Raw genomic sequence first — 22211 nt, 5'->3', positions numbered from 1 at the left:
CTGTGAGAGCCAGTGTGGTGTAGTGGTTAAGAGCAGTGGACTCGTAATCTGGTGAACTGGGTTTGCTTCCCCGCTCCTCCACATGCAGCTGCTGGGTGACCTTGGGCCAGTCACACTTCTCTGAAGTCTCTCAGCCTCACTCACCTCACAGCGTGTTTGTTGTGGGGGAGGAAGGGAAAGGAGAATGTTAGCCGCTTTGAGACTCCTTCGGGTAGTGATAATGCGGGATATCAAATCCAAACTCTTCTTCTTCTTCTTTTTCTTCTTCTATTGTGGGTGGATTGAACTGCTTTCTTAATGCCAGACCTCCCGTTATGGTGAAGCGATGCACAAAAGTCTCTCGGGGCAGCGCTGGCGGATGGATGTGCTTGTGTCAGCAAGACACCCATCCGTCAGCTCCTTCGGTGGCAACAAGCAGGAAAAACATGTTATAGCAAACACAAGGCTGCCCCTGAAAATGGCAAGCCTTCTCCTCTCCCTCTGCAACGTGTGGTACCCTGGCGTCATCAAGATCCACGCTTTCTTTCTTTCTTTCTTTCTAAAGAAAGGTTTCTTTATGGATTTCAGCTAGTACATCAGCAGGTTGTAGCTTTCCATCCCGCCCCTACACTCTCACACTAAGCCCGTTCAATTGCAAGTATATAGAAAAAGACTCTGGGCGGCTCCCAACAGAGTATTAAAAGTACAACCCAACATTTAAAACTTCCCTAAACAGGGCTGCCTTCAGATGTCTTCTAAAAGTCAGAAAGTTGTTTATTTCCTTGACATCTGATGGGAGGGTGTTCCACAGGGCAGGCGCCACCACCGAGAAGGCCCTCTGCCTGGTTCACTTCGCTTCTCGCAGTGAGGGAACCGCCAGAAGGCCCTCAGCGCTGGACCTCAGTGTCCGGGCTGAACAATGGGAGTGGAGACGCTCCTTCAGGTATACAGGACTGAGGCCGTTTAGGGCTTTAGAGGTCAGCACCAACACTTTGAATTTTGCTCGGAAACGTACTGGGAGCCAATGTAGGTCTTTCAGGTCTCGGCGGCTGCTCCCAGTCACTTGCGAGGAGACCCACCTCGGAGCCCAAAGAGGATGGTCTCCTTACCAGCCAGAGACTTGCTGAGGCTGCTCAGCTGAGGCGAGGGGAGCCGTCTTCCTTGCAGCTCAGCTCTGCCTCTCTGATACACATGTACCAGCAGGAAGGACAGAAGAGACTCAGCACAGCCCCGCTGCACCTCTGGCTCATGAGGAGACTCTCTCTAAAGGATGTCCCCTTCAGGCTCCGGGGAGGGTCTTGTCGTGAGCCGGAGACGCAGCAGAGCTCTGCTGAGAGGTGCCAGTTTTCAAGCGTCTCGGAAGCCGAACTTTTCAGACGCCGAACTCCAGAAACCCGGAAGTAATTGCTTCCGTTTTCCAACGCGCCTCAGAAGTCAAATGCCTTCCGCTGCGTGTTTTTCCATTTTCACCATTGAAATTGGCAACAGCCCTCTGCGCATCGGTTGTCAAACGTTTTGGAAGTCGAACGGTCTTCCAGAACGGATTACGTTCGACAACCAAGATTCCACTGTATTATCAAAGCGGCATTTTAAAAATTTTACTTATTTATTTATTAGATTTCTTTGCCGCCCTTCATCCGAGGATCACAGGGCAGTTTACAATATGAAAACACAAACATACATACCATAATAACAAACAAAAACAATAGCTCTGCACGCACACAGTTTAAAAGGCCAAAGAGTGTTTAATTGGCCAAAGGCCTAGATACAGAGGAATATTTTCGCTCAGTGCCTCGCAGGCCTCCCTGGGGAAAGCACCCCACAAATGGGGAGCCACCACAGAAAAGGCCCTGTTCTCATGTTGCCATCTTCCAAACATCGCATGGAGAAGGCACATGGAGAAGGGTGTCCGATCGTGATCGCAGGGTCTGGGTTGGTTCATATCAGGGGAGATGGTCCTTGAGTTATTGCAGTCCAGCCAGATCTCTCCTGCCTGCGTTTTGTTGAAACGAACAGGAATTGTGCTAGTCTCCCTCTTCTCCTGTACCTCTCCCATTTATCTCAGCGCTGAATGGTCATGTACGGTGCTGGTTGCAGCTTTGCAAAACCTGGAGCACATGCTCTTATTACTGTGTTTCCTCCCCGATTGTATCCAGCAGGTTCAATTCCCAATGCATTGTTATTGATTAATGTATTGATGGACTCCTAAAGACGTCGCAAGGCTGGGTGCAGCCATACCACTGAAATAGTTTTGGAAACAGTACGAGAAAGCAAGATAGGTTTGGAATAATAATACTAACCCGAGGTACTATTTCTGGGTTAGTGGAGTCTGTAACCTGAAACGTATGTAACCTGAAGCGTATGTAACCCGAGCTTCCACTGTAATAATAATAATAATAATAATTAATAATAATAATAATAATAATAATAATAATAATAATTTATTATTTATACCCCGCCCATCTGGCTGAGTTTCCCCAGCCACTCTGGGCAGCTCCCAATCAAGTGTTAAATACAATACAGCGTTAAATATTAAAAACTTCCCTGAACTGGGCTTCCTTCAGATGTCTTTTAAAGATAGGATAGCTGCTTATTTCCTTCACATCTGAAGGGAGAGCGTTCCACAGGGCGGGTGCCACTACCAAGAAGGCCCTCTGTCTGGTTCCCTGTAACCTCACGTCTTGCAATGAGGGAACCGCCAGAAGGCCCTCAGCGCTGGATCTCAGTGTCTGGGCTGAACGGTGGGGGTGGAGAAGCTCCTTCAGGTATACAGGACCGAGGAAAGCAATACGAAGTTAGCTCCCAAGGCAGAGACGCCTTTTCACCCAACTGGGGGAAAACTTGTTGAAGCAAGAGTGTTTGCAAATGTTTCTGAAAGGCACAGATAGCAGGCGCCTGCCTCAATGGGGACGGCGTTCCACAAAACTGGGGCAGCCAGTTTCTGTGACGTTTATGTGAAGTGGGCTTCTGGTATTTGGGGGACTTTAACTGTCTAGCTATTTCAGTTCAGCTGGTGCAGTTGGGAGCACAGGAATGTTGGAAGCTGGCTTATCCCGAGTCAGACCTCTGGTCCATGTAACTCAGTGTTGTCTGCACTGACTGGCAGTGACTCTCCTAAGCTATCATAGAATTGCAGAGTTGGAAGGGACGCCAAGGGTCATCTAGTCCAACCCCCCACAATGCAGGAATCTCATACATGACCGACACATGGCCATCCAACCTCTGCTCAAAGACATCCAAGGAAGGAGCATCCACAACTTCTCAAGGAAGGCCCTCCGACTGTCAGAAAGTTTTTCCGTATGTTTAGACAGGACATTCCCAGCAATACCTGGAGATACCTGAAACCTTCTCCATGCAAGGGAGATGCTCTGCCATTGTTCTATAGTCCTTCTACCTTTGAAGCTGACCCGGAAACTACAACTAATCCAGAATGCGGCAGCTAGACTGGTGACTGGGAGTGGCAGCCGAGACCATATAACACTGGTCATGAAAGACCTACATTGGCTTCCAGTACGTTTCTGGACACAATTCTAAAGTGTTGGTGCTGATCTTTAAAGCCCTAAATGGCCTCAGCCCAGTATACCTGAAGGAGCGTCTCCACCCCCATCGTTCAGTGAAGACACTGAGTTCCAGCACCGATGGCCTTCTGGCGGTTCCCTCCCACAAGAAGAGAGGTTACAGGGAACCAGGCAGAGGGCCTTCTCGGTAATGGCACCCGCCCTGTGGAGTGCCCTCATGTCAGATGTCAAGGAGATAAAAAACTATCTGACTTTTAGAAGGCATCTGAAGGCAACTCTGTTTAGGGAAATTTTTAATGTTTGATGTTTTACCGCTTTATTATTATTATTATATTATTATTTTTACTATTTCTCATGCAGTGCTTATCCTGAACTCCAGATAATACAGTGGTAGCTCGGGTTAAGTATTTAATTCGTTCTGGAGGTCCGTTCTTAACCTGAAACTGTTCTTAACCTGAAGCACCACTTTAGCTAATGGGGCCTCCTGCTGCTGCTGCGCCCCCGCCGCACGATTTCTGTTCTCATCCTGAAGCAAAGTTCTTAACCCGAGGTACTATTTCTGGGTTAGCGGAGTCTGTAACCTGAAATGTATGTAACCTGAAGCGTATGTAACCTGAGCTTCCACTGTAATAATAATAATAATAATTAATAATAATAATAATAATTACTTATACCCCGCCCGTCTGGCTGGGTTTCCCCAGCCACTCTGGGCGGCTTCCAACAAGAGATTAAAAATAGATTAAAACACATCACCTTGCCAACAAAGGTCCGTATAGTTAAAGCCATGGTTTTCCCAGTAGTGATGTATGGAAGTGAGAGCTGCACCATAAAGAAGGCTGATCGCCGAAGAATTGATGCTTTTGAATTATGGTGCTGGAGGAGACTCTTGAGAGTCCCATGGACTGCAAGAAGATCAAACTGATCCATTCTCAAGGAAATCAGCCCTGAGTGCTCACTGGAAGGACAGATCGTGAAGCTGAGGCGCCAATACTTTGGCCACCTCATGAGAAGAGAAGACTCCCTGGAAAAGACCCTGATGTCGAGAAAGATGGAGGGCACAAGGAGAAGGGGACGACAGAGGACGAGATGGCTGGACAGTGTTCTCAAAGCTACCAGCCTGAGTTTGACCAAACTGCGTGAGGCAGTGGAAGACAGGAGTGCCTGGCGTGCTCTGGTCCATGGGGTCATGAAGAGTCGGACACGACTAAACGACTAAACAACAACACCAGTCATTAAAAACTTCCTTAAACAGGGAACCCCTCGATCCCCCGCATCCTTGAGCACTTCTGCTCCACTTGCTCAGTCAGTAGAGCATGAGACCCTTAAATCTCAGGGTTGTGAGTTTGGCCCCACATTGGGCAAAAGATTCCTGCATTGCAGGGGTTGGTACAGATGACCCCAGTGGTCCCTTCCAGCACTAAAATTTTACAATTCCACACTCATTAAAGAATGCTGTTTTAGCTTCAGCAACCTAATGCCACACTCTGCCAAGGAATTTCTCCGGCACCCGCCCTGCAGAAATGAATGGGAGCCACGGAGAGCCAGTGTGGTGTAGTGGTTAAGAGCGATAGACCCGTAATCTGGGGAACCGGGTTTGCTTCCCCGCTCTTCCACATGCAGCTGCTGGGTGACCTTGGGCCAGTCACACTTCTCTGAAGTCTCTCAGCCCCACTCACCCCACAGAGTGTTTGTTGTGGGGGAGGAAGGGAAAGGAGAATGTTAGCCGCTTTGAGACTCCTTCGGGTAGTGATAAAGCGGGATATCAAATCCAAACTCTTCTTCTTCTTCTCCTCTCATTGCGGTGGGACTGACCCGGGAGACTTGGTGGATCGGTGCCCCAAATCACAGCTTCTGCTGTTTGCACCTGGAATAGATCTCTAGAAAGAGGTTTGCAGCAGAATTTGCTGAGCAGAACTTCCTACGAAAACGAAAAACGAAAACCCACAACTATACTATTCTTCTTCTTCAAGAAGAAGAAGAAAGTGGGAAACGAAAAGGGAGCAAACGCACACACATTGAAGCTTTTGTTCACAAAGGAGGCAGCGAAACTCTCCAATCCAAGACCCCGTGCCACGGTGTCAAGACTCTGAAGCGATGCGGCCAGCAAGGGCAAGATTAAAGTAGCCATTGTACCGGGCGCCTTCTGAAAGGGCTCGTTTCAACATGAAAAATGGCCCTGGGATTATGATGAATGAGGTGTCCTGACATGCATGCAACCTCCCCCCTGCCCCCGGTAATCCTGTGTTAACGCTGAGGTAGCAGAGCACTCTCGCCGCCTGTGATGGAGACCCCTGTACCGCTCACCTCCTTCCCCCCATTGGCCTTCGGAGAGGATGATTAATTGCCTATCCGTTGCCCCTTGTCAGTTAGCCGGCAATCTTTGTTCCCCACAGTTGAACCATCTGCCAGGGCCGTAAGGTGCTGCCAGCTCGCTCTCCCTGTTCTCCCTTTCATGGCTGTTACTTCTGAGGAAGAGAGCAGTCAGGGGGCTGAGAGAGGTCCCTGTGTTCTAAGGTTGGTGCCTTCGCTCTGGGAAGCTTTTAACAGCCCCAGAGATTTATAGGCTGGGTCGCCTCCTACTGCCTCTCTGGTGATGCAAAAAGAGTGTGAGTCTTCATGCCACAGAAATATATCCTCGCGCAGCTCAGGGAAAGGGCTGAGCCTAGGTAAAATGCAGGTGACTTTGTAAATTAAGTCATATACATACACACACACACACACACACACACACACACACACAGTGGACACTCAGGTTGCGAACGTGATCCGTGCGGGATGCACGTTCACAACCCACAGTGGTGCATCTGTGCACACATGGGTTGCCATTTCGCGCTTCTGTGCATGCGCAAAGCGCAATTTAGCACTTCTACGCATGCACAACCCCCACAACCCAGAAGTAACCCGTTCCAGTACGTCCAGGTTTTGGCGGGTCCGTAACCCGAAAAAACACAACCTGAAGCATCTGTAACCTGAGGTATGACTGTGTCTCACACACACACACACACACAGAGAGAGAGAGAGAGAGAGAGAGAGAGAGAGAGAGAGAGAGAGAGAGAGAGAGCTAGCTTCCAGATGACAGCAGCCACGAAATTAAAAGACACCTGCTTCTTGGGAGAAAAGCAATGACAAACCTAGACAGCATCTTAAAAAGCAGAGACATCACCTTGCCAACAAAGGTCTGTATAGTTAAAGCTATGGTTTTCCCAGTAGTGATGTATGGAAGTGAGAGCTGCACCATAAAGAAGGCTGATCGCCGAAGAATTGATGCTTTTGAATTATGGTGCTGGAGGAGACTCTTGAGAGTCCCATGGACTGCAAGAAGATCAAACCTCTCCATTCTTAAGGAAATCAGCCCTGAGTGCTCACTGGAAGGACAGATCCTGAAGCTGAGACTCCAATACTTTGGCCACCTCATGAGAAGAGAAGACTCCCTGGAAAAGACCCTGATGTTGGGAAAGATGGAGGGCACAAGGAGAAGGGGACGAAAGAGGACGAGATGGTTGGACAGTGTTCTCGAAGTTACGAGCATGAGTTTGACCAAGCTGCGGGAGGCAGTGGAAGACAGGAGTGCCTGTCGTGTTCTGGTCATGAAGAGTCGGACACAACTAAAGGACTAAACAACAGCAGCTTCCAGATCACGCCAAACAGGTGGTCTGTCTGGTAGCTTGATGCTAGCAGGAGAATCTGCCAAAGGCGTCTGCTGGGATAACTCAGCCAAGAGAGCATGAGGCTCTTAATCTCACGGTTGTGGGTTCAAGCCCTACAAAGGATTTCTGCATTGTAGGCGGTTGAAGTAGACTCCAACTCTACAGTTCTATGATTCTATTATCTTTGTGCCATAAATAACACATTTTGCTTTGCAAAGCACAGGAGGGTGCGTCCCTGCCCCACGGAGCTTGAAATCTATAGTTCAGCACATGGGAGGGTGTCGTTGAGTTGTAGAGCTGGGGGGGCAGACCCAGAGGGTCATCTAGACCCACAGGAATCGCATCTAAGAGGGAGGAAGTGGAGACAGGCGTCAGACATGGGAAAATGGTGGCGTCCATCCTTTGGAAATCACATTCTCTTTCCAGCACCTATAGAAGACCTATCTGCCCTGACAAGCCTTTGAAGTGCAAATCTTTGCCCTGCTCTGCATTTGCATTGGGTTGGAAAACGGATTTTATATACAGAATTGTTTCACGTATGTTTCTGTTGCCGGTGCTTCTGCTGTTAAAGTGCTTAGCGATGTTTCGACGGGAAGCAAATCCGCAAACGGAAGCGATAAATAGATATATTTATCTATAGCAGGGGTCGGCAATCTTTTTCAGCAGGGGGCCGGTCCACTGTCCCTCAGACCTTGTGGGGTGCCGGACTACAGTGGTACCTCGGGTTAAGTACTTAATTTGTTCCAGAGGTCCGTTCTTAACCTGAAACTGTTCTTAACCTGAAGCACCACTTTAGCCAATGGGGCCTCCTGCTGCTGCCGCACAGCTGGAGCATGATTTCTGTTCTCATCCTGAAGCAAAGTTCTTAACCTGAGGTAATATTTCTGGGTTAGAGGAGTAACCTGAAGAGTATGTAACCTGAAGCGTATGTAACCTGAAGCGTATGTAACCTGAAGCGTATGTAACCCGAGGTACCACTGTATATTTTGGGGGGGGGGATGAAGAAATTCCTATGCCCCAGAAATAACCCAGAGATGCATTTTAAATAAAAGGACACATTCTACTCATGTAAAAACACACTGATTCCTGGACCGTCCGTGGGCCGGATTTAGAAGGCAATTGGGCCGGATTCTGCCCCTGGGGCTTAGTTTGCCTACCCATGATCTATAGCAAATCCTCGCTCAGCCGTGAAGCTCACCTGGGCGTGACTTGGGGCCTGCCGCTCCCTCTCTCCCCTTACCTGCCTCGCAAGGTTGTTTTGAGGATGAGATGGTGGGGGCGAGTACTTCTGCCACCTTTCACTCCCTGGAGGGGCATAAGCTGAACAAACAAATGAGGTCATGAATGCGAACCTAGGCTTGTTTTTACATGTGCATCTCTTTTCCTCTCTTCCTGCTGCAGTGGACTGCATGGACCCCACCTGCTCTGGGCGTGGCGTGTGTGTGAGAGGAGAATGCCACTGCTCCGTCGGATGGGGAGGAACCAACTGCGAGACCCCCAGAGCCACCTGCCTGGACCAGTGCTCCGGCCACGGCACGTTCGTGCCCGAAACCGGCCTGTGCAGCTGTGATCCCAGCTGGACTGGACACGACTGCGCCATTGGTAATTGCACCTGCGGCTTTCCCCCCATTTATTTATTTCAACAGTGTATGGTTAGGGGAGGGGTGGGGTGGGAGACACGTCTGGCTCCTTCTGGGGTTGTTTGCCTGTCAATGTTTGGGGGGGGGGTTCTGACCTCCTTTTCCTCCTTTGCCTAGTCCTCAGACCTTAGTTGGCACAAAGAGTCCTTAAGAAAGAGTACTTTGCAGAATGCTGCTTTTATTCTTTAAAAGTCTTACTCTCCAACCACGATTGACAGCTTTTACACACACCAAATTCAACCGGCTTTCTACCATCCAACCAACCCAACACCAACACTAACATTGACCACTCTATATATACAGGTACCATTTGGTGAAAGGCTGCATTTTTCATCTCCGCCAAGCTAAGCAGTTGGCCCCTTATCTCTCTCGCCCTGACCTAGCCACTGTGATCCACGCGACGGTCACCTCCAGACTGGATTATTGTAACTCGCTCTACGTGGGGCTGCCCTTGAGACTGACCCAGAAACTCCAGCGGGTGCAAAATGCCGCAGTGAGACTCCTTATGGGGTCTTCGCTGCGAGATCACATTCATCCGGTACTATACCAGCTGCACTGGCTCCCAGTGGAGTGCAGGATCAGGTTTAAGGTGCTGGTTTTAACCTTTAAAGCCCTATACGGCCTAGGACCCTCGTACCTACGGGACCGCCTCTCCTGGCATGTCCCACAGAGGAACCTACGGTTTGCAAATAAAAACATCCTGAAGGTCCCAGGCCACAGAGAGGTTAGGCTGGCCTCAACTAGAGCCAGGGCCTTCTCGGCTGCGGCTCCAATCTGGTGAACGCTCTGTCACAAGAGACTAGGGCCCTGCGGGACCTGACATCTTTCCGCAGGGCCTGCAAGACAGAGTTGTTCCACCAGGCCTTTGGTCAGGGCGCAGCCTGACTCCCTCCTCTGGCAACCTGCACAGAATTTTGCTTAATCGGTTGCCATCAACTTGATTTTAATTAATTTTTATAATGAAATATTTTTAGAATGTTTGATTATTTGACTGTTTGATTATTTGATTGTTGTTAGCCGCCCTGAGCCCGGCTTCGGCTGGGGAGGGCGGGATATAAATAAAATTTATTATTATTATTTATTATTGTAGGCCGCTGACTCAGGCTGACTTAGTTACCATATTTTTCGCTCTATAGGACGCACCCGACCATAGGTTGCACCTTGTTTTAGAGGGGGAGAACAGGAAAAAAATTATCCCCCTCTCTGATCAGCGCCCCTTCAGCAAAGCGGCAGGAGAAATGGAGCCCCTTCCATTTCTCCTCCCGCTTCGCTGAAGGGGCGCTGCGCAGAGAGGGAAAACTGTGCTGCACCTCTCCAGCAAAGCGAAGCCTGGAGAGGAAGAGGGGTCGGTGTGCACTGACCCCTCTCGCTCTCCAGGCTTCAGTGAAGGCAACCCGAAGCCTCCAGAGCGCAGCAGGCGTTCCCGCTGCACTCGGGAGGCCTCAGGGGGCTATCCCCAAGCCTTCGGAGCGCAGCGCGAGTTCCCGCTGCACTCCAGAGGCTTCAGGCAGCTATCCCTGAAGCCTGGAGAGCGAGAGGGGTTGGTGCGCACTGACCCCTCTCGCACTCCAGGCTTCAGCGAAAGCAACACAAAGCCTCCGGAGTGCTTCGGAGGCTTCGCGTTGCTATCGCTGAAGCCAAGGAGCCTGCATTCGCTCCATAGGACGCACACACATTTCCCCTTAATTTTTGGAGGGGGAAAAGTGCGTCCTGTAGAGCAAAAAATATGGTATTTTAGCATTAAATAAACAGCTGCCAATTTTTACCTGTGACATTGCCCACCGTCGGTCCCCAGCTTGCACTCCTGTCGGTGCTTTTAACAGAGCCGTTTGACTTCACCCCCAGAGGCGCACTCCATTGTCTCTGGAGACAAGACGGATGCCAACAATATACCGCTTAGCTGCAGTAGTCTCTAAGCACCTGCACCCATAACTCTCCTTGCTCCTCAGTGTACATATGGGCCCATAGTTCATGCAAACTATTCATTTTGGGGACGAGGGAGGTGGGGTGGGGGAGCTAGGCCTGTCTCAGGAGTACAGCCACGGCTGGCATGCAAATCCATCTTTCGGAGCCGAGGCCGAGATAGACTTGAGAGGTCTGGGTAACAAATGGGTGTTTACAAACCACCTTGGCAGAGATTTCTTGCCACGAGGCATGAAACGATAATAACTTTCTGAACATGGGAAACAGCTCCGTGAGGGATGGAGTCGTGGAGCCATGTAATACTGAGCTGCCTGACAAAAAGTGACTTGAGGTGCATTCTACAAATGCAGAGAGGGGAAAGGTTATGTTTTGCTATGCGACCCCCAGAGGGGGTTGTTTTCCGTGGGACTGAGGTGGGAGGAGTTATACGCTGAAATAACGGAAGAGGGTAGTCTGCCGTATTAAATCAGTCCTCAAATTGTAGTTGCCTCTCATTTTCTTCAGGAATTATAGTTAACGGCTTCTTTTTTTAATGGTAAGCTGCTGCTGTTGTTGTTGTTGTTGTGGGTTGGAAGGCATAATCGTATCTCCCTCATCTCTGGAGACCTTTAAAGAATGGAATGTCAGGATTTAAGCTTATAGGGTCTGTGCTCTTTACTACCTGGAAATGGTGGTCTTTGCGGACGGGCAACCTCAGTTAAAGTTAAGGAGCCCAGGAATATGGTTTCAGTGCCGGAACAGAACTCGCACGCCTTCCACACAAAACAGAAATCTCCTCCTAATTTAGCACGTGGAGATAAGCCTTTTTTCGTTGCGAGCAATAGCCAGAAATCCTTGCTGTTTCTATGCTTGATGCTTGCGTTCCACTCAGAAATCTGCCAATAGATCTTTTTGTTCTGCACTGTTGCTGTAGGAGACCAATAGGGGAGAGACATGTTCTGTTGCAGCTGGGGCAGAGGAAGGCGTCCGGTTGTGCTGCTGCAGAGGCACCATGGCGTTTCTTCCATTTGAGCTCCTCCCAGCGGCCATTCCTCCTCTGGTCACTGCTGTGGACCACCCATTAGGTCACCATCTCTTGGTTGCATCTTTTGTAACCTACCGTATTTTTTGCACCATAGGGCGCACCGGACCATAGGGCGCACCCAGTTTTTTTGGGGGGGAAATTATTTTTCCCCCAGGCGCAGGGCTGGGGCGGGGGAAGCTCGAGCTTCCCCCGACCCCAGCTCCCAAACAGGCAGCTCTCTGCAAGCCGTGGGAGCGCTCCCACTGCTTGCTGAGAGGTCCGCGAAGCCTGGACGCGCTGAGCTCAGCGTGCGCAGGCTTCAGCATGCAGGCAAGTCTCCGCAAGCAGTGGGAGCGCTCCCGCTGCTTGCGGAGGAGAGGTCCGCGAAGCCTGGACGCGCTGAGCTCAGCGTGCGCAGGCTTCAGCATGCAGGCAAGTCTCCGCAAGCAGTGGGAGCGCTCCTGCTGCTTGCGGAGGAGAGGTCCGCGAAGCCTGGACGTGCTGAGCTCAGCGCGCGCAGGCTTCAGCATGCAGGCAAGTCTCCGCAAGCAGCGGGAGCCCAGCGCTGGGCTCCCACTGCTTGCGGAGAGGTGTGCGAAGCCTGGAGAGCGTGAGGGGTCGGTGCGCACCGACCCCTCTCACTCTCCAGGCTTCAGCGAAAGCCTGCATTCGCACCATAGGACGCACACACATTTCCCCTTCATTTTTGGAGGGGAAAAAGTGCGTCCTATGGTGCGAAAAATACGGTAAATCTTTATTTTGGGTTGCTGTTGGACACATCTGATGGGTGCTTTAGCTGAGATTCCTGCATTGCAGGGGGTGGTACTAGATGACATCTGGGGTCTCTTCCAACTCTACAATTCTATGATTCCATGATTCTAAGCGGCCAGCTAAGCTCATTGTCCCACAAAGAAACTTGCTGACCAGTCCAGCAACCTCCTCCATTAGTTTTTGGTCCTTACTGGACACAGGAAACCCCAAATGGGAAGGGGCTTAGGGCAGGGGTCAGCAAACCTACCACGCCTTGGGCCGGTGTCTCCCAACACCGATCGTGCGGCGGGCCAGAGGTTGGGGGAGCGCATGCCCATATGCGTACGCACACGCTATTTCCAGCGTACTTTCGGGTCGGAGGAGCACTGGAAATAGCTTGTGCGCATGTGCACAGGCCTCCTCTGACCCGGATGTGAACCGGAAATAATGCTTGCGCATGCACACAACACTTGCACATGTGCACAAGCTTTTTCCGGTGCTCCTCCGACCCAGAAGTGGGCAGTCACACAGCGCCGGTAAGAGCGGGCAGCGGCAGCAGGCGGCGGGGGTCACTGCGGGCCAGATAAACAAGTTATTCGGGCCTTATCGGGCCCGTGGGCCTCAGTTTGGGGACCCCTGGCTTAGGGCAACATCCAGGCAGACCTCCCTGTTTAGGTGCCAAGGTGTTTCATAAGGCCAACATGGAGCTGTTTTTTGGGTGGGGGGAATAACATCACAGAGGAACAGAGTGTTATGGACAAGTGTTGGCGTCCAAATTTTCATAGGTTCACCACCACCGCCCGCTTGTTTAAAAACTTCGGAAATAACCCAAGTGGCGCCTAAAAGAGAGGAACTGATTCATCACCCAGGGATCCTTCTTAGATAAGGGATAATTTATTGCGGCTTTGCTGTCCTTATGCAGCCCAAATGACTGACGTTGTGGCTTCACACGGGTTCATCCTTGAGCTACAGCGTGAGAACTGATAGTGAGCAGCCTATCAGGGAGGGTGTTTGTTTATTTGTTTGTTTGTTTGTTTTAATTGCAACACAGTAGGAAAATCACACCCTTCCAATTCTGATAAAAAACCGAGAGTACCAGTGTGGGTGGGGCTGCTGCTGCTTAATTAAGCTCACTTGAAACCAGAAAATCCAACTTAAGACAGTTTGTAATTATTAAATTTTCTAATAACGTTTTGAAGGTCAGTGGAACGGTTCCAGTTTTTAAGCAGCTCTGGGCAATCTTTACCTGATCTTCTATCTTAGCATTAAATCCACATTTATTAAAGGATTTAACACGGGTAACAGAAGCGGCTCTCTCTCTCTCTTTTTGTTTCCCTTGCATACAAATGTAATCACCCCGCCCCTTCCAACAGCCATCTTGCAAACCGGTAAGCGCCACGAGTGGAAGATTTTTTGGGGTGACAAATGTATGATCTTTCTCTTAATAGAAAAAAGGGTGTGGGTGAGTGGGTAGGTGTTTGAAAAGTGAGGTGGATGCTAGTGCCATTACTTATCCCTTCTTACTCCACTTTGAATTGGACATAGGTAAAGATAAAGGGACCCCTGACCATTAGGTCCAGTTGTGGCTGACTCTGGGGTTGCGGCGCTCATCTTGCTTTACTGGCCGAGGGAGCCGGCGTACAGCTTACGGATCATGTGGCCAGCAGGACTAAGCCGCTTCTGGCGAGCCAGAGCAGCGCACGGAAACGCCGTTTACCTTCCCACCGGAGCGGTACCTATTTATCTACTTGCACTTTGACGTGCTTTTGAACTGCTAGGTTGGCAGGAGCAGGGACCGAGCAACGGGAGCTCACCCCATTGCGGGGATTCAAACCGCCAACCTTCTGATTGGCAAGTCCTAGGCTCTGTGGTCGCCGAAGAATTGATGCTTTTGAATTATGGTGCTGGAGGAGACTCTTGAGAGTCCCATGGGCTGCAAGAAGATCAAACCTCTCCATTCTGAAGGAAATCAGCCCTGAGTGCTCACTGGAAGGACAGATCCTGAAGCTGAGGCTCCAATACTTTGGCCACCTCATGAGAAGAGAAGACTCCCTGGAAAAGACCCTGATGTTGGGAAAGATGGAGGGCACAAGGAGAAGGGGGTGACAGAGGACGAGATGGTTGGATAGTGTTTTCGAGGTTACCAGCATGAGTTTGACCAAACTGCGGGAGGCAGTGGAGGACAGAGGTGCCTGGCATTCTCTGGTCCATGGGGTCACGAAGAGTCGGACACAACTAAACGACTAAACAACAACAACAAGGCTCTGTGGTTTAACCCACAGCACCACCCGGGTCCCGTTGGACATAGACTGCAACAAAAGAATGAATGAGGGCCTTCCCCCACTTTTGAGGTTACCAGTAGGAACACTCAGCCCTAAACTAAGCATGGTCAGTGAGTTCCGTTTTTCAAAAATGACCAGACTCTTCTGGAAGGTGGAACTGGCCATCTCTGCTCGCCTGGGAGCCGTTAGAATTCACCCCAGGCAACCTGGCAAGTAGCTAACCACAAGCCTATATTATCTCCGGAGTTGCATTATTTATTTATTTATTTATTTAATCATTTTTTCAGTACAAACAACTACTGCAAAAGACACACACAACAAAAACCATAATAACACTAATAACACAATTTGACAATTCAGATTTGAATACAGTGGTACCTCGGGTTAAGTACTTAATTCGTTCTGGAGGACCGTTCTTAACCTGAAGCTGTTCTTAACCTGAAGCACCACTTTAGCTAATGGGGCCTCCTGCTGCTGCCGCGCCACCGGAGCATGATTTCTGTTCTCATCCTGAAGCAAAGTTCTTAACCCAAGGTACTATTTCTGGGTTAGCGGAGTCTGTAACCTGAAGCATATGTAACCTGAAGCGTCTGTAACCTGAGGTACCACTGTACACTGATATACCTATGACTACACCTTTTTAACAATATTTCCCCACCTCTCTCTCCTCCCCCTACTTCCCACCACTATCCGCCTTATCGCTTAAATATTCCTTCCAGATTTCTTCATATTTATCCATTCTTAATTTGCGTCAACATGCAATTCGTTCGTATGTAGCTAATCTATCCATATTATCAATCCATGTGCTCAATGGAATCTTTTTCTGGAGTTGCATTGTTGAGACTTGTGAGAATTGTCTTTCCTCTGTAGATATTTTATACTACAGATCAAGATTTCTGCGTTGCAGGGGGTTGGACTAGATGGCCCCTGTGGATCCCTTCCAAATCTAGGATTCCACAGCGTCCTTCAGCCCCAGCCATCATGGCTGTCAGGGAACTGCCATCGGAACGAGAGGAGGAGGAGAGGCTCCACGACGATGCTGGAGAGGAGCCAAGTAGGGAGAGAGGCAGGTCTCCTGTTGGGGAAGAAATTCAGCGCGACACCAGGGATGGAGGGGGGCCAATGGGGGAAGCGGAGAGCAGGCTCAGAGACTCTTCACTGGACACCAGTGGAGAGAGCACAGGTCCTCTGCTACCCACACCCACCCTGCGCAGAAGGCTTCCGCGCAGGGAGGCTAGGAGGAGACTGGGCGTCAAACAACTTTTATGTTGGAAAAGGTTGAAGAAACGCCCACTGTCGGATTCTGCCAGCGACTGAGCAGCCACGAAGTGAGGGGCTGTCCAGCCAGGAAAGGTTTAACCAGGCCACCTACCCAGGAGTGGCGGCAACTTACGCACGAGCAACCCCATAACCATTACAATGGCTAACGGCCACAGCTGATGCGACTTGTAGCCTAAGACTTCTGGAGAGCAGCAGTTGAGGAAGGCCTGTGTTACACACTCAGTTGCTGCGCGTTTGCAAAGTCTCCCGTTTCCAGCAAGAACGCACCCCTGGGTGTTTGGCTTTTGTTATGCTGGGAAAGAAAGACCAGGACATTTGCTGGGATCAAAGGTTTGGCCAGGAAGCAAACAACAAGCATCTTAAGCCCGCTCACATGTTTCGTGAGCCAATCCCCTCTCCCTCCCCCAGAAAACTAGGCTGTCTCAAGCCAGGAACAATTCATTACATTGTCGAAGCAGATTTTCTTCAGCCAAGAGGGATTGCTTCCAACGGACAAGAAGTGCACTCTCAAGCCGTTGCTATTTTTATTTAGTAGGTTTTGCAGTGTTTTGCGGGAAGCACGTGCAGTGCATGCCCTCTCTCTACTCTGGTGGCGCAGAAAACTGCACACAGTTCATTCTGAGCACTCGCTTGCTACAAACGGGAAAACACGCTCTATATATTAGTTGCATGTGGATGAAATTCCGCCCTTTCCAGGTTCTTCATCTCCAGGCCGCTAAATTGTGAGCTTAGTATCTGATACTAGCAACGTGCTTTAAAACGAAGAAGAAATCTTGGCCGTCAACAGATGAGCTTCACTGGGACCCAGGTTGTTTGCTTCATCTTATCACCTTCCCGTTTGTTAATTTACCGCATTTTTCGCTCTATAAGACGCACCAGACCACAAGACGCACCTAGTTTTTGGAGGAGGAAAACAAGAAAAAAAATATTCTGAATCTCAGAAGCCAGAACAGCAAGAGGGATCGCTACACAGTGAAAGCAGCAATCCCTCTTTCTGTTCTGGCTTCTGGGATAGCTGCGCAGCCTGCATTCGCTCCATAAGACGCACACACATTTCCCCTTACTTTTTAGGAGGGGAAAAGTGAGTCTTATAGAGCAAAAAATATGGTATTTATTAAATTTGTATGCCGCCCTTCCTCCATAGATCTCTGGAAGGTTCACAGCATAAAATACAAGATAAAAAGATAAAAACACATAATAAAAACGAGAAGGGGAGACCCGATAACCCCCCTCCAACCACCCCCTCCCACAGACACATTTAAAAGGGGCATAAGATGTTAATTAGCCAGAGGAACGTTTTCACCTGGTGCCTAATGGTGTATAATGTGCCAGGCAAGCCTCCCCGGGAGAGCATTCCACAAACAGGGAGCCACCACAGAGAAGGCCCTGTTCTTGTGTTGCCACCCTCAGGTCCTTTATGTGCAATAAATAAATAAAATAAAATAATTGCAGCAGTAAAGTCACGTGGGAGAAGCTTGGTTTCTGTACAGCAACAGCTGTCTCTCTGTGTGTGTGTGTGTTTGTGTGTGTGTGTGTGTGTGTGTTTGTGTTTGTGTGTGTGTGCCTTTACTTGTACCATGAGCAGAAAGAGAGAGTGTCTTCTATGCCATGGGTAGGCAGACTAAGGCCCGGGGGCTGGATCCGGCCCAATCGCCTTCTAAATCCGGCCCATGGATGGTCTGGGAATCAGCAAGTTTTTACATGAGTAGAATGTGTCCTTTTATTTAAAATGCATCTCTGGGTTATTTGTGGGTGTCAGGGAACTGCCATCAGGGCTGGAGAGGGAGAGAGAGCTCCATAGGGATTCCGAAGAGGGTCCCGGGATGGGGAGAGGCAGCCCGTCTTCTGGGGAAGGGAAGCAGCGTAGCACCAGTGGAGAAGGGGGGCAGATGGGGGAATTGGCGAGGCAGTCCCATGACTCCTTGCCGGGAACCAGCGGGGAGAGTGCGGGTCCTCCGCTGCCTACACCCTTCTTGCGCAGAAGGCTTCCGCGCAGGGAGAGTAGGAGGAGACTAGGCGTCAAAGAGCTTCTTTGCTGGAAGAAGTTTAAGAAACGCCCACTGGCGGATTCTGCCAGCGATTGAGAAAGCCACGGGTGAGTGGCTGTCCGGACAGAGAAGGTTCACTCAGGCAACCCAGCCAAGTGTTGGCACTGATTTACGCATGAGCAACCCCTAGAACCCCTAGAATTCATTCATTTTTAATATATATATATATATAGTCCGGCCCCCCACAAGGTCTGAGGGACAGTGAACTGGCCCCCTGCTGAAAAAGCTTGCTGACCCCTGTTATGCCTTCTGCAGACATAGCAATTTCCCTTAGCATTTTAGCTCTCCCTGTCTGAAGAGGGACCTGTAGGCAACTCCGAAGTCAAAATTCACCCTGAAAGTCTTAAGGAGGAGAGCTCTCCGACCTTAAAAACTGTCTCAGCCCCCCCCTTCCACACGAGACTTTCTGAGCAACAGAGCGAATGAATCGGTGTGCGAGGCAAAAACAGCGGGAGCGCACTGAGCACCTCACGATGGCGCAGGGAGCAGCCTGAGCTGTTCTCACAAACGGTGAAAAGAGATTATAGATGAAAGGAAATATTTAACCATCAAGTTTTTTTGCGGGGAGGGGTGGAGGGAAACATTTGGTGTGAAAATATTTGTTATTGGGGAAAAGGCTTTGATGCCCGCGGAGAGTCTGTTAGATCTGCTCTGAAAAGCAGAGTCGGCAGAGTATTTAAAGCCTCCTTTTTCCTCCTCAGCTTTCTTCTCATTTGCTTCCGAGTCTCAGATTTTGTATAATCTTGTTTTTCATTGCACCTTCAAGAAAACCCCCAATTTTATTACTATTCTTTTAATTTAGGCTGCACATATGACTCAGAAACCTCTATGTTAAGGGTGGTAAGGGGACCATAAACCACAGCTGGGCTGTTCGGACCAAACAGCGATGTCATAATTCATTGTCATCCCATAAAAATTGGGCATGACGTAGACAGAGACAGCCTTATCCTTGTGCAAGGTGCTTTGCAGCATCGAACAAATAAAAAAAGAAGGCTCCCTTCGCCATTTAAGTTACAGTCTAAATTAGTGGTTTCTAAAGTTGGTGGTACGGGATGCGGGTGGCACCGTGGGTTAAACCACAGAGCCTAGGATTTGCCGATCAGAAGGTCGGCGGTTCAAATCCCCGTGATGGGGTAAGCTCCCATTGTTCGGTCCCTGCTCCTGCTAACCTAGCAGTTCGAAAGGACGTCAAAGTGCAAGTAGATAAATAGGTACCGCTCCGGCGGGAAGGTAAACGGCGTTTCCGTACGCTGCTCTGTTTCATAGAATCATAGAATCATAGAATCATAGAATCATAGAATCATAGAGTTGGAAGAGACCACAAGGGCCATCGAGTCCAACCCCCTGCCAAGCCGGAAACACCATCAGAGCACTCCTGACATATGGTTGTCAAGCCTCTGCTTAAAGACCTCCAAAGAAGGAGACTCCACCACACTCCTTGGCAGCAAATTCCACTGTCGAACAGCTCTTACTGTCAGGAAGTTCTTCCTAATGTTTAGGTGGAATCTTCTTTCTTGTAGTTTGGATCCATTGCTCCGTGCCCGCTTCTCTGGAGCAGCAGAAAACAACCTTTCTCCCTCCTCTATATGACATCCTTTTATATATTTGAACATGGCTATCATATCACCCCTTAACCTCCTCTTCTCCAGGCTAAACATGCCCAGCTCCCTTAGCCGTTCCTCATAAGGCATCGTTTCCAGGCCTTTGACCATTTTGGTTGCCCTCCTCTGGACACGTTCCAGTTTGTCAGTGTCCTTCTTGAACTGTGGTGCCCAGAACTGGACACAGTACTCCAGGTGAGGTCTGACCAGAGCAGACCTCGCCAGAAGCGGCTTAGTCATGCTGGCCACATGACCCGGAAGCTGTATGCCGGCTCCTTCGGCCAATAAAGCGAGATGAGCACCGCAACCCCAGAGTCGTCTGCGACTGGACCTAACAGTCAGGGGTCCCTTTACCTTTACCCTTCTGCCCGGTTGCTAGGTCAAGTGACTGAGCGGAAAGGAGTTTGGAGTAGGGGTAAGTCTCCCCCCCCCCCGGTCCCACCTCTGCCCTCAATCCAGGATGATTTTTTTTCTTAACTTACCCTGGCCTTGGCTGAGCCCGCTGGGATGAGGGTCTATAGCCCACTGAGCCCACCGGGGAGCATCTCTCTCAAGTACAAAATGCAAGATGATCTGAAAAGGCAGGTTTCAAAAACGCAACTTGAGAAAAGAAACAAAAACCACAACATTTCTTTCTTAGTTTTCTAGACCACAAAGGGCAAAACGCAATCAGTCTGGCTAGGGATGGCTTATGCTTTCTGTAGAGGGGAGGATGCCAGACAGCAGTCAGCCTTCCTTCCTGAAAAATATCTCTCGTAAAGCCTCCCCAAATTTGGTAGATATGTTCTCTTAAGGAACAGGAAGGAAATCTTTAGAGGATTTCCCCTTCAATTTCTCCAAGTTGCCAAGAATAATAGGCAGAGTCATCGGGAAGTTTATCCCACTAACCAGAAGCGGGCTCGTTCTGGAAAACAGCCCCCAAGGAAGATAACCATGTGTGTTAATTGCCATATGATGTATTTTGTATTCTTCCTTTCCTTTTATTTACGCAGGCTTTAAGCAACCTGTTAAATTCTCTCTTCTAGACTGGCAAAACCTCTCAGTGCACGCTGCCTTGTGGCGAGCGCCCACAGGTTAGCAGAATGCCCCCACCTGAATAAGCCTTGAGCAGTTCCCATCCACAAGCACCTCCTCCTCCTCCTCCTCCTCCTCCTCCTTCTTTGGCGATCCGTCGTAGCCGAGTAAGATTGTCTTCCATAAACACAGTTCTAACACTGAGTCCACAAGTGACTGTGGAGGCCAATTCTGGATCCCCATGTCCTTCCACAGTGGAGATATTGGTTCCCGGGCAGGAGTTGATCACGGTGTGGATTTGCCAAGAGTGCCTTCCTCTTAGCATGTTTCTCCCTTGCGTCCTGAGTTCGAGTGTCTTCAAAGCCCATGACACCTTTGGTAAAGGCTGTTCTCCAACTGGAGCGCTTGCAGGCCAGTGTTTCCCACTTGTCGGTGTTTATACTACATTTCTTTAGATTTGCATTGAGACAGTCTTTAAACCTCTTTTGTTGACCACCAGCATTACGCTTTCCATTTTTAAGTTCAAAATAGAGTAGTTGCTTTGGAAGACGATCATCAGGCATCCGCACAACATGACCAGTCCAACAAAGTTGATGTTGAAGAATCATTGCTTCGGCACTGGTGATATTTGCTTCTTCCACAATGTTATGTACTGAAGTTCTCACCCTGGGCCAGCAGGGGGATACTGTAGATAGTTGTGCAAATAAGGGGTCGAAAGTGACGTTCAGTGATTGGATAGTTTTGGAAAGTTGCTACAGTTACGTTGTACTGGAGCTCTATATAAGCAGGCTGGCTGAACCCTTCAGTTCTGTCCTGGCCTGTGAATAAACAAGAGCTGTTTGAAGAATCGCTGTTTCGTCTGATATGTTCACCCACAACTTAACACACAACACTGGTATTAGTTGGCCTGTCTTCCCAAGTGATGTGTAGCTTGGCTGGGGAACCTCTGTGTTTTCATAGCAATGGCTCCACAGACCAATGGGCCGGTGCTGTGCAAGGCAGCTTTGTAGGCTGATGGGACAAACTGCAGTTCGTTCAGGTTCCTGGGACTTGTAGCTCCCTATAGGGGCGAACTGCAGTTCCCAGTAGTGTCCACACTGACTTACAGTGGCTCTCCAGGGTTTTAGGCAGGGACTATCTCCCAGCCCCACTTGGAGATCCCTGCAGGAACTGATCCCGGGACCTTCTGCTTTTCTGCTAGGGCTTTTCCTGCCGCAGTGTTGCTGCTCTAATTTATTGCTATTGCTGCTGCCTCCGCCTATTATATTTTGAGGGGTGGTTATATAAGGACGCGGGTGGCTCTGTGGGTAAAACCTCAGCGCCTAGGACTTGCCGATCGTCAGGTCGGCGGTTTGAATCCCCGCGGCGGGGTGCGCTCCCGTTGCTCGGTCCCAGCGCCTGCCAACCTAGCAGTTCGAAAGCACCCCCGGGTGCAAGTAGATAAATAGGGACCGCTTACTAGCGGGAAGGTAAACGGCGTTTCCGTGTGCTGCGCTGGCTCGCCAGATGCAGCTTGTCACGCTGG

General features: G+C 49.7%; 1 protein-coding gene across 9 annotated transcripts in view; it reads left to right on the top strand.

Annotated features, from left to right (window-relative positions):
- Positions 1 to 22211, top strand: part of TENM4 (teneurin transmembrane protein 4) — a 680333-nt gene that overhangs the window by 534672 nt on the left and 123450 nt on the right. For all 9 annotated transcript variants that reach the window (XM_053385165.1, XM_053385169.1, XM_053385167.1 and 6 more), the window contains one exon: positions 8546 to 8746. In XM_053385165.1, coding sequence (XP_053241140.1) covers positions 8546 to 8746 — 201 coding nt within the window. The remainder of the gene's footprint in view (positions 1 to 8545; positions 8747 to 22211) is intronic.

The sequence above is a fragment of the Podarcis raffonei genome, chromosome 4 (genome assembly GCF_027172205.1).
Source record: "Podarcis raffonei isolate rPodRaf1 chromosome 4, rPodRaf1.pri, whole genome shotgun sequence".
Classification (NCBI taxonomy): Eukaryota; Metazoa; Chordata; class Lepidosauria; order Squamata; family Lacertidae; genus Podarcis; species Podarcis raffonei.
The sequence above is the reverse complement of the archived record's forward strand: the minus strand, read 5'-3'. Positions and strand labels throughout refer to the sequence as shown.